The 13055-nt window shown below is 38.1% G+C and overlaps 1 protein-coding gene across 2 annotated transcripts in view; it reads right to left on the reverse strand.

Annotated features, from left to right (window-relative positions):
* The window catches only part of adamts12 (ADAM metallopeptidase with thrombospondin type 1 motif, 12), a 727938-nt gene that overhangs the window by 5279 nt on the left and 709604 nt on the right, over positions 1-13055 (reverse strand). The window contains exon 24 of one of the 2 annotated variants that reach the window (XM_069924030.1): positions 5476-11365. The exons of the other annotated variant lie outside the window; for it this stretch is intronic. Within the exon in view, the coding sequence (XP_069780131.1) occupies positions 11187-11365 (179 nt within the window). The 3' untranslated portion in view covers positions 5476-11186. Of the gene's footprint in view, positions 1-5475; positions 11366-13055 lie in introns of those variants that run through there. 2 annotated transcript variants of the gene reach the window in all.

Here is a 13055-nt window from a genome sequence, read left to right on the forward strand (position 1 = left end):
CCTTTGACTCATTCCACTTTCTCCAATCAAAGGTGTAGCCATGGGTACCCAGCTATCCCTGTCTTTTTGGTAGCTATATGGAGCAATCAATGCTATAAGCCGACACAGGCAAGACCTCTCAACTCTTCCTCCACTACATCGATGACTATTTTGGTGCTGCCACATGCACCCATGATGAGCTTGTTAACTTTATGCACTTTGCTGCCAACTTCTACCCCAATCTCATATTACTTGGTCCATCTTTGGCAACAGGCTTCCTTTTATTAACGTCTGACTCCATCTCGGGATACAAACTATGGACAGACATCCTCTACAAATCCATCAACAGCTACCTTGAATATACCTCTTCACACACCGTCTCCTATAAAAATTCCATTCCTTTATCTCAATTCCTTTGTCTCCATTGCATCTTCTTCCAGGACAAGGTCGTCTATACCAGATGCCCTCCTTCTTTCACCGATATGCTTCCCTTCAATCACCATCAACTTGGCCCTCACCCACACATCTGCCTTGCCATGACCCCCTCTGCCCCACACACAATAATCTCTACCACCCTACCAACCTCCACATCCAACATATCATCCTTTGACATTTCCGCCACTTACTATGTGATCTGAAAACCAGATACATATTACCCTCTGAGTTCTGCCGGCATCACTCTCTCTATGATTCCTTTGTCTACTCCTCCCTCTCCACTAACAACCGTCTTGAAACCTACTCCTATGTCCGCAGGAGATGCTCCACTGGCATCCATATTTTCTCCTTCACCTCCATTCGAGGACCTGAGCTTCACTTCACTTGTGCATCTGCAAGGGTAATCTACTGTATCCAGTGTCCCATTAAATCGGAGAGACTGGACGCAGACTGGGAGATTGCTTCGTTCAGCACAACAGCACCACAGCTGGCCTCATTCCCTTGCTAGCATATCTGTCCATGGTCTTATGCAATTTAAGACTGAGACCACCCACAAATTGAAAGAACAACATATATTTCACCTGAGCAGCGTCCAATCAGATGGGATTAACATCGACTTATCTCGTTTTGTTGGGCCCCCACCCCCATGCCTCCTATCCTCTAGCTCTGTCCCTCTCTCTTATGTTTTTTACAAAGCCTCTGCATTCCAGAAAATTATTGCTATGTGCCCGGAATGCAGGCTGAGTAAACAGGTTGGAACGGGGATGAGGGTACCATTCCCATTCTGATATTTTACCTTCTTGACCTCTAGTAAATTTCCTGGAATGCCTGCAGTCTAAAGTTAACTGCAGACATTCCGTGAACAACGGGCTAATGAATAGCATGTATTGATGTCGCACAATGGAATCCCGCCTCTTTAATTACCGCACTTCCGGTATGTTGTCTATATTTGCTTAAGGAAACAAAGATTTCAAGATCTCAAGACCAAAGCTAAGATGGTGGACATTCAGATCAGTAAAATCACGCAAATTCTATCAAAAAAAACATATCACTTTTACTTCTTTCACCGAAGGCAAAATCAATTCTCACCTTTCCTATGATTCTATGCTTACTGAATATCAAAAACCCTGTGTTTTGAGTGGACTTAATAGGCCATTTCATGTCAGACCTCTGCCTTGAGGCCGGCTACAGGAGCAGATGAAAAACGAAGAACTTGCCTTTCAAACAGCAGTCCTAAAAGGCTGCTCCAGCGTCCCATTCATATCCAGAGGCGCCTTATAGCGGCTGGTGCCACTCATCATAAATATGCAGCAGGGCAATGGCCGTCTTCCCTACCTATAGTCCCCCAGGCAGTTGGAAGTGCTCTGTGGTTCTCAGAACAGTTCCAGCTGCATGGGAGATTATGGGTAGGGAAGGTGGCCATTGCTTTGCTGCATTTTGAGCTGCAAAGAGCAGCCTGAAGGCTGAAGTGGTACGGTGTGGCTGTCCCAGCGCATACCGGCCGCACCCCCATGGTCCCCACTGCGCTACTGGCTCCGGCTGCCCCCACTGTCCCTGCTGCCCCGCCTCACCCTGCTGATAGCTCCGCTGCCACGACGGTCTCAGCTGCTCTGACAGTCACTACTGCCCGAGTGCTCCCACTGCCTTGCCATCCCTGTCTTGGAGGGAGAGGGGTGAGTGGGGAGATGGGATGCGGTTGACGGCTTCATCAGACCACCCCTATACTGCCGCTGTACATTCAGATTGATTGGCAGAGTGCAGCGCTCTCCCGGAGCGGTTGCATTATGCCGCTCAGATACCGCCTCCATACATTCAAGGAGGTATATAGTTATGTGTTGCGGCGGAGGTTCTCCACCTTTATATTTGGACTTTTTTCCTATCTGAAAATGTCTAATGACTGAGCTTCCTCTTCCTCTGAGGTAGAGAATTTCAAAGATTCACTGACTTCTGAATGGAGATGTTTCTCCTTATTTCAATCTTAAATGGTCATCTTATTTTGAGACATCTTAACAAATCCAAGTTAGTTGTTAAATCAAGTGTAAGAATAAAATGTGTTCAGAGTGTTCAGATTAATTATTTTTCTCTCCACAGGCACTGTCTGGTTATCATTTAAGCATGATTTAAAAATAGAAACAAAAATACCACAGATATTCAGCAGGTTGGGCAGCATCAGGGGATTTAATCACCTTAACTCAACTAAGTAGCTCACTCCTTTGAAACCAAGTTCCAGCACTCTTGTGAAACACAGGATCCCTGGACTAACAACAGATGCTGAAAACCAGTTTGCCTTCAGCGGGGAAGGAGGGCAATCACGCTGGCATACCCTTGGGCCCACTGATTTTAAAGATGATAGATTTTGGAAACCATAAAAGCAATTTATGTGTAATGGTTTTGTGTTAATCTTTAGTTATAAAATATATATTTCTTAGTAAAGTTAGCTTGAGGGCTGGATACAGGGTTGCATACAGGTCACATTACATTTACAGAGACTCAGAGAGTTCATTTTGGAGTTGCATATCTGGAAGAACCAGGTCCTAATGGAACTGAAGTGGATTTTAATCGATTTAAGAACAATGGAGTGTTTACTTTATTAAAAACTGAAGTATTCAAGTACATAGGAAGAACTGCTGAAGGAGGCCATCCATTTAAACAAAAACACATTTCTTGCTTGTGGTCATCAGACTTTCCGGAAACACTAACCATTTAAACTTCTTGGACAGAGATGAGGTCAGATATTTTTGTGGATGTGAAGTGGTAATTTGAAAAGGTTCATGCTTTTGGCAAAATGAAATTGAAACAGTAGTGATGTTGTGTCACATGATTTCAGAGAAACATATATCTGGAAGAGAGGGAGAGATAGATTTTGAGTCAGATGGAAGAAACCCTATCTCTTGTGAATACAGGACTGTTTTCTTTGTCAAGAAAAGTTTCAAAATCATTTGAAAAGGATATGTTCTTCTTATTAAAAGAAGGAACACCCAGTGGCATTTTAAGAGAAAATAGACACTCTGACTGCCCTTCTAAGAAAAGAGAGGCAGCCTCATTGGTGTCCAGAAAAATGTTCACTTTTGATTAAGAAATTTGAAATCATCGTGAAAGGTACAGACTCCATAACTCCTAAGGAAAAGAGGAATTTTGTGGAATATCACTCATATGGAGGATTGAAGAATTTTCTTCATATGAAGGAGCATTGTTTTGAAAACTACTCTACAAAAGGAATTTTTGAGTTTTAAACAAGTCTCATGATTTGTTCTTTCGAAATACTTCATTATGCTTTTGAACAACAATTTAAAGAAATCTGATGCTTCACTCTTGCTTCATAATTACTTCAGAACCTCAATTTTAAAAAGATGCTCAAGTTCAACAAGATATTGGAAACTGGACTTTAAAATGGACTTTTCCAGATTCAAGCTTAAACAGCAATAGTTTGGTATTTAATCACACACTCATATACATTTGTGCATAGTGGAGTTTAAGGTAGAATTAAGTAAGAAATATTATGTTATTAATACTTTAATAAAAAACTATCATATTGAATTTACCATTGACTGGTGAAATTTCCATTGCTATTCCTTTGTTGGTATGAATAATGGTTTATTAGTTTGTAACATATGTCACTTTAAAAAATCCTTTAATTCAAAGTTTTTAATTATTTACTTGTTTTATGTGTTCAGTTCTTTCTAATTTTTAACTTTTTTATTTACTTCAACTTGTAATTTTTGAATGTTCTGACTGGCAAACATTTAAAAACCATTAGAATCAATATTAGAAAATGCAGATGGCCAAATTCCACCCTCACTTTTCAGGTTCTAGTCCAAGTTTATTGTCACATATCCAGGATGCAGTGAAAAAGTTTGTTTTGTGAAGTCTTGCTGGTTAACCTGTGCACATTACAGCAGGAAAACAAGCAGAAAAAGATCAGTTAGTACAGAGCAAAGTCAACTTTTTTTTTACATGTGCGAGGTGCATTCAGGAGTCTGATAATGGTGGGAAAGAAACTGTCCATTAACCTATTGGTGTGTGATCTCACAGCTGTGGGGCAGCATGGTTGGTGTAGTGGTTAGCGCAACGCCTTTACAGAGACAGAGATCGGGATCAGGGTTTGAATTTCACCCTGCCTGTAAGGAGTTTGTACATTCTCCCTGTTTCTGCATGGGGAGTTGGTTTCCTCCTGCTGTTGAAAATGTTCCGGGAGTGTAGGTTAATTGGCTGAAAATTGGGTAGCACAATTTGTGGGCCAAAATGGCCTGTTACCATGCTGTTTGTCTAAATTTAAAAAAATATATTACATTTTAAATTTAAAAAAAAATTGTGAATCTTCTCTCCAACAAAGGGTAAGAGAATGTGGCTAAGAGGGATGAGCCCCTCAATATGATGGCTGCTTTTTCAAGGTAGTGGAAAGTATTGATGGAGTCAATGAAGGGAGAGGGGTTTGTGTGATAGCCTGAGCAGGGTTCATAACTCTCTGCAGTTTATTGCAGTCTTGGACAGAACAGTTTCTGTAACCTGCTGTGATGCACCCTGACAGAATACTTTCAATGGTGCATCTGCAGAAATTATGGAGGGAATGAGCGGGTCATGCTATATTTCCTCTGGCTTCTGATGAAGTAAGGGTGTTGGTGCACTTTCTCAGCCATTTTCAATATGGGTTGACCAGGAAATTATTCTTTATTTGGATCCTGCTTACAACGGTGGTGTCATCCATGAATGTATAGATAGAGTTGCTCGCTTGAGGGGGATTTTGGGGCAGGGCCCCTGTACTGTGCCAGTGAAGGTGAGCACAAAGTTGACCACACATTTTTGTGCCAGTGAAGGTGAGCACAAAGTTGACCACACATTTTTAGACAGCAGAACCTTCAGCAACCAACTCAAAAGATAAGTGATCGATGAGATTTGAAGTAGTGAACCTGGGCATGGAATCAGTTGACATGATTAAAACTAGCACTATACTAACTTTTGCCTTTACTTCAGATAGCAACAATCTGCAATATTTTGCTTTTGTACATTTTGTTTACATTAAATATATCCTGATTAAATGAATAAAATGACGTGACAAAATCATTCATTTAATTACTTTCCATTTATAAAATTGAAAACATTGACGTTATCACAATGGATGATTATTGCACAGCACATAAATGTTTGCTTAATGTAGTATCAATAAAAGTATATTAGGCATTGCTTGAAATACATAGCGTGTTAATGACATGTTACCAACATTATGTAAACAGATTTTTCCAAAAAACCTTTAATTTCTTGACTGCATGTACTGAATTCATGCTTGGCTCTTTTGAGAAAAGAATAAGCTATATGTATATCAAAGCTGTGTAGTTACTAATTTTATTTAGTTTTAATTCATTGTTACAACAGATTTTAAAAATTGCACTTAAATCAATATGCTTTCATGTAATATCAATGTGTTTTCTCTGTGTTAATTCAGTCTTCAAAATTGCTTCCACCACAATTGTGACCACTTATGTTACCCTTATTTCATGCAATTCGAAACATTTTCCAGTCAAAAGACCACTACCAAAACAGCTTCTGCATCATTCATAATTTCTCTCAAATTCAAGAGAACACAATTGGGTCAATTTTCATATATTTCATAGTGGATTGGAAAATATGTTTAGTGAGATCTCATCAGTAAAAGTTCCAGAAGAAGCTTGTTTTTAACAGCAAACCTTTTTCAATTAACCTTGCCACATTGCCCAAACTTTTGAAAGTTCCTACATTTTCTGCTTTAATTTCAGTTTTCTGACATGGAATAGTGCTTTATCTTGCTTGTCTTGATCCTCTTGATTGCAATTCTGTTCTCAACATTGCTCAGTATACAGAATATTTTCACCATATAATTTTTTTTAATGTACAATATGAATGCTGAAAAGAATGATTATGGAAATCCCTGATAAGCTAGTATTGCAGTAACATTTGACTTTTAAATGCAAGAGTAAATAACCTTTACAAGATTTTTTATTTATTAAGATTTAGCATTCATTTCTATTAGCGAATAAAAATATAACAAAGGTTTATGTGCTGTCCAGCAACACACTCACAAGGAAGATGAGGCAATCTGTTTATTGAGAGAGCACCATCATTGAATAGCACCATGACAGGAACTGAAAATCCTGAAGACCAGAGCTAACAACTGTTGACAGTCCACCCACAGAAATATCTAGTAAATGAATAATTTATCAAGTCGGATTTAGTACAATATAAAAGAATTCAAAATTGTCCCAAACATTTGTCCACGATATAAAACGTTTAAGATCTTTTTTTAATATGCTATTTGTTTCCTAATCCACTTTTTTTTTTGATGTTCTGATAGTATATGGTACAAAAGTGACCTTCAACTTTCATTTCACCTTTTGGCATTAATATCTGTCTTCCCAGGTAATGGTGAGTGGCAGGAAGGCTGATTGCCTGTTCTTGAGTACTGACATGGAATAGTGCTTTATCTTGTTTGTCTTGATCCTCTTGACCGCAATTCTGTTCTCAACATTGCTCAGTATACAGAATATTTTATGTGAGTATTGAGGTGTTCTTGCTTCTGCCTCAGCTATGTGTTCACTTTTTTGCCTCCCAGCACAAAACCCAGACAAAACTAATGAAGGAAGAGCAGCTGTGTACAACAATGCAGTGATCTTCAAGTAATAAACATGGAGACACAAGAAACTGCAGATGCTGGAATCTGGAACAAAAAAATAACGAATTGTTGGATGAACTCAGTGGGTCAAGCAGCAGCAATGGGGAAACAGAACTGTCCATGTTTCAGGTCGAGGCCTCAGGACATAGAAAGCATATCTTTTAAATATTAAAGGGAATAATTACAGAATTATCAGTTATATAATGATGCTTTAAAGTTGGCTGAATTTTCAACTGTTGAATAAGGCTCAACACTGCTGCAGTTTTGATTTTATACCACTGGGCGTCACTGCATATTATTGTCAAGTAATACTACATTTAGAATGTAACAAACACGAAATTCTTTAAATTGTCTACCGTAAGGAAGACAGATAGTCACCACTTTGTCCAGCGCCCCTCACAGATATGAGGCCCCAGCAAGGAATGAGCTTGCGAACTCTGGTTTACAAGACCAGTGCTCTAACCACTGAGCTTTTGGAGCCTCTAATAAATATTATATCATATTCATCCTGATGAATGGTCATTGACCTGAAAGATTAATGTTCATTTTTCTCTCCACTGATACTGTCTGAACTGCTGAGTATTTCTATCACTTATTGTTTTCATTGATATTACATATTGTAAGTTATTTTGATGAGTAAATTGACAGAAGTGAGCCAGACACTGAATTGTGAGACTTGTTAGTAACAATGGATAGGCTTTTCTGGAGGCCAAATACTTCTCCACTCTGTGACAATATTTGTAATTATGAATCTTAAGGAAAAGATTTCAGAGGAATGTTCCTAGTTCCTAATGATGCCCAAACTTTATAGTTGTCCACTCCTTAATTGCAATTATTTGGCTTTCATGGACAATGTGGTAGCAGTGGCTAGTTTCAAGGAAAGGCCTTTTGGAATCTGAACATCACAATTATTTTTCCCATCTACATAGTGAAGAATATTAGTGTCCTTATTCCAAAAGGACTTTCTATGAAACTATTATACACTTCTTTTACTCAACATCTATTCCCACTAATCTATAAAATGCCACCTGCCAGTCAATGAACACAACTATTGCAGACCAGAATGTTCTTCTACAAACTACAGAAATTTAATTATCTAATTTGTAAAATACTCTCATGCATACACTTACATCTTCACCTTCCTACAAATCTTGTGATGAGTTCTTCATTGCCCCAACACAAGTAGAGTGAAGTTGCTCAGGTTCTGTTCTGGTGGTTGACATGCTCTTAGCCAATAGATCTTTGGGATTTGGAGGCCATGAATGTTTTTCTTTAAATAAAAACACCACTTTATGTCAGCTCCGTCCAACAAAAAAATAAGTGCCAAAAATGTCCATTCAGGGATTATGTGGGGTTGTATGTAGGGTTCCAATGTAGGGAGAGGCAATGGGTTGGAATGGGAGTAACCTTGATTGGTGGCTATAACTGCATCCCCAACATGGCCCACTTAAACTTTGCTACAAACATGGAATGCTGAGGATTTTGTTGCATGTCAGAGCTTACTGAATAGACAAGACAATCCCATTGTGGATGGTATTTATTTTCTTTAAGGCCTCAGTGCTTCCTGTGCTTGATGCTCTATGCACTTTTCATCAGACAAACCATCACAAAGGAACTGTAACAACATGCTTTTCCTGATTCAAATGAGCTCTTTCCATTTGAAAACCCAAACACCAGTGGGGTGAGTATCTCTATTGGTAGATGGTGATAATATACCCACAAAGTGCATCTCTTCAATGAAATGTTTGCATCTTGCTACATCTTGCATGATGCACAAATTTCCACTGGGAGACCAAAGGTGTGAATTAGAACTGTCATGGTTTTAGCATCAGGGTTAATAGCCGGTCCACACAAGCTAACAATGAATGCAATATAACTGAATGAGACAAATCTTTTCCACAAGGTAGTTGTGACAGCCCCATCTCCTGACTCTGATAGTATGGATTTAGATATATTTATTATTGTCATGTATATGGAAAAACAGTGAAAAGTTTTCTTTAAAGGCTAGCAAGGAATTGCCATATTCTGATGTCATCTTACATGAAAAGAAAGGAGAAAAAAAATGGAAAGAAAAGAAAATTCCTTCAAGAAGGAGTGGTGGAAGATTACACGGCCTCTTCTGATGTAGCTGTCTCTGCCACAGATAGCCACTACCACGTGTATCTGTTGTTCTCACACGTTGTTCAGATAGCCCATCTGAAGTGGGGGACTGCATATTCACAGCAAATGTCAGCTGGCTTGTGGCTGAAAGATTAACTCGGGTCCACTGACTTTCCACAGTATAAAGATGAGAAGGGATCTGCCTATTGGCATATCCTGTGCATAAGGATGTCCAATGAATATTTGTTGATGGGGATTACAAGACAAAGGCAGAATCTGCAGACACAGTATGAGTGTAGGTAGGTAGATGGACATATCGACAGGAGGTGACGTGTTGGAGTTTACTTTAATGGGCAGAATAACAGGATTGTTTTAATGCACACATTCACTTATAACAACACTTGGGCCAATATTTAGCTTTCCTTGTCTAATTGTCATTAAATCATGTGCAGGGGAACATAAACTACAATCTGTAATTCTGGGGACAACAGACATGGCAAGTATCAATTTCCCATTGAGCAGACAAAGAATTGCTGGAGGAATTCAGCAGTGAAGCCCGTATCAATGAGTAGAAAAAAAATCAGTCATTGTTTTAAGTCTGAATCCTTCATCAATACTTGATAAGCAGTTCAAACCCAAAACATTGACTGACCATTTCTACCCATGGTTTGCTGTCTGACCTGCTGAGTTCCCACACAATTCTTTGTCCACACAAGATTCTAACATCTGCAGCTTTTGTGTTTTGTTAATGTTCCATTCCTTTGCAGTAGATACAACTCCAGGCTACATCAACTGACCATTCAGCTGATCTACATTAATAGCTATGAAACCCAATGCTGAAGATAATCAATTCTCAAAAGCTGGAGAGTACAATCAGCCATGTTCATCTCCTGCTTCAAGTACATTAAAAAAATGCTGCTCTTGATTTTTTTTTTTCCTTTACAGATGTGGACAGATGTATAATTTAACTGAGCAAAAAAATATGCAGTGCATCTTTCACCCTGGAGAAAATTGGAGCAGCTCATAAAGGATAATGTGTACATTTATAAGGCACTGCACTGCAAAAGAAGATAATTTTAAGCTACACATTATTCTTTATGAACTGCTCCAAATCTTAGAGTAAACCTAGATTTTTCCTTGGATGTGATTGCCCAAAACAGCTTTGTGTTGCTTTGTAGAGAAGATAATTTTACGCAAGAGCAAACCTGCTAACTCAAAACATATTAAAAAATCGAAACAAGAGGTGTTCTGTTTAAATCTCGAGGCACTTTGTTGTATGAAAAATCACAGCTAGTCTTTCATGAAAAGAAAGCCCAAAATCTAAGTAAAGTGGCAGCTCCCATCCTGTCAGAATAAGAATGATATTTTCCAATTAATTTATGTCAATTGATAATGTGCATCTATGTTTGTAATATCTCCCCATTCTCATCATAATAGACTGGCTGTGATTTTTTGTACAACAAAATGCCTCGAGATTTTCTTTACCAAATGCAATTGATGAAAGTTTGGGAGTTCCAGACAACAATACAATAATCTCAGGGAATTATCAGTAGATATTCACTGTTATAAAAAGTTAACTCGATATTTCGATGTGGCTACAGCATGAAATAGCTGTGAATAATTGCAGGAAAGGTTCATTAGGGAAAATGAAGGACAGTAAGAAATATATATTCCTTTCAAATCAAATAGTATTATTACTTATTTTCCAGTGTTCTGGTTTTATGGCTAAAAATGAAACTGAAAAAAAAATCCTTGGTTCACGTTGGCCCTTCTGTGAATAAGACAGAGGATCATGCAAGTATTTTAAGTCCAAAGAGTCGAGTTTCCGAAGAAATTAACAAGTTGATCTTGCAATGATTAAGAGGTGACAAAAGAAGAAAGCTGTCATGCAATCAGACTGTTTCTTTACCTGGGAACTGCATGCATAACTTATTTCTTTTTGTCACCCAAACATTGAAAGGTGATGTCATCAGAGGATCATTCTGAACCTGGTTTATGGGAGTCGAGTGTAAATCCCAACTCCCTTTCATCAATCCGAAGTTGCTCTTCTGCTGGAATTCCGGACAATTCCTTTTCTCCTTATCCTGATGGTAAATTTATGGCATGTTCGACAGCATTGAATTTTTATTGCCACCATGGTGCATCTACCCAGCTTCTTCAAGGTGAGACAAAATTTTTCTGACATTCTGTCCTTAATGCAGGTGTTGCCTGAAAAAAAAAATGTTGTAAGAGTCATTAAAAGTTTTGCCACAACTAATCCACCTTATCTTCCCCTTAAAATATGTTCAATTAGCAGAAGTTGCTCAAGATCTGGTTTGATGAGGTAGAAATATACAAGCTATACTCAAGAGTTGGATGCATGATGCTCTACCATTTAATAAGATTTTGGCTAATACTTGATCATAATCCATTTCTTGCCTTGGCCTTAGTTTCAATCTTCACTGCAAATCATCAAACCAATTCACATCTTTGATTCCATTGAAGCACTTGCCAGTAAAAGAACAAACACCTCACAGGATGGATAATTTGGTGTTGTATTTTGCTTGAGTTTCTGTGGCTTGAATTAAAGGCAGCAAACAGATGATGCTCAATCAAGAAAGGCCCAGCCCATTGGCCTCTAGGCTTATTTTCTCTGGATGCTGAAAGTCAATTGAATTAACCCTCTGCACTTCAGTGGCAACCCACGAGGTGTTGCAGACTCAGAGCACCAACTATGTCTCAGTGGTGGACCATTGGGGACATGTCCCAAGAAGGCCTGACAAAAGAATGTAAGAAATGGAAGTTGGAGTACAACATTCAATCTCTTGTGACTGCTCACTCAGTATGAACAAAGCTGATTGACCTCTGTGACACTCATTTGCACTGAGCCCATATCCCTTCATTCCCCTGATTGCAAAGAAAACATATTGATTTCTGTCTTCAAAACACAGAAAGTAAGTAGCCACAAGGATGCAGGCAAGTTGGAAAACTACATTAAAAGGTAGAACAGTAAAACAGCAGATATAGCATTTAATAACACAGAGTTTGCATGTATAGTAACTCACTTACACTGAAAAAAAAATCCAACGGGAAAAGTGACTCAGCCAAGGCTATTAAGAGAATTTAAATGGAGCAGTAGATCAAGGGAAAAGGCATATGATGTTGTCAAAGTAAGGCAGAGGAATTGGAAAATGCCATAAGGTAACAAAGGAGAACCTTGAAAATGATTAAGAAAAGGGAAAGTAAAATACAAATGTCTAGTGAAAAATGTAAAAACATACCATAAGATGTTTAACTTCAGGTAAAAATGTAAATAACACCTAAAGATCTCATGGGTCTTACATAGCAGAACAGCGAAGACAAGATCAGCTGAACAACTGTTTTATGATTGTCTTTTTTTTGTATATTTTATTTATTCTTTCTTTACTTTCTCAGGAGTTAAATACAGCTGATGAAGAAAATTATAATGAACCAGTCTATATCTCACATTTATCAATTTAGTCATACTGTCTTCACAAATTCTTCCTAAGATATTGGAATAGTTAAGTCTTCTTCCAATTTAATTCTCGATTTATACAGATCTGACTTCCTCATTTTATGTTGTAACAAAGCGTACATTTCTGAAATAAATGCTTTCTTGCCTCCATCTGAAATTAAAGTTTCAAATTTTGTTTGCTTAGGTAACTAACTCACATCCAAAATGATCTAACAATAAAGCACGAACTTGATAGCATGCAAACAATGTATTTGACATAATTCCAAATTTTTCCCAAAGTCTATTAAATGAATGAAAAGAACCAGTTTCATAACAATCTTGTACCAACTTAATACCTTGCTCTTCCCATGATTTCAAATATTGATTGTTCATTGAAAAAGAAAACAATTTATTCTGGTACAATAGAGTCCTAGTAGAAATTTT

This window comes from Narcine bancroftii, chromosome 3 (assembly GCF_036971445.1).
Source record: "Narcine bancroftii isolate sNarBan1 chromosome 3, sNarBan1.hap1, whole genome shotgun sequence".
In the NCBI taxonomy this organism is placed as follows: domain Eukaryota; kingdom Metazoa; phylum Chordata; class Chondrichthyes; order Torpediniformes; family Narcinidae; genus Narcine; species Narcine bancroftii.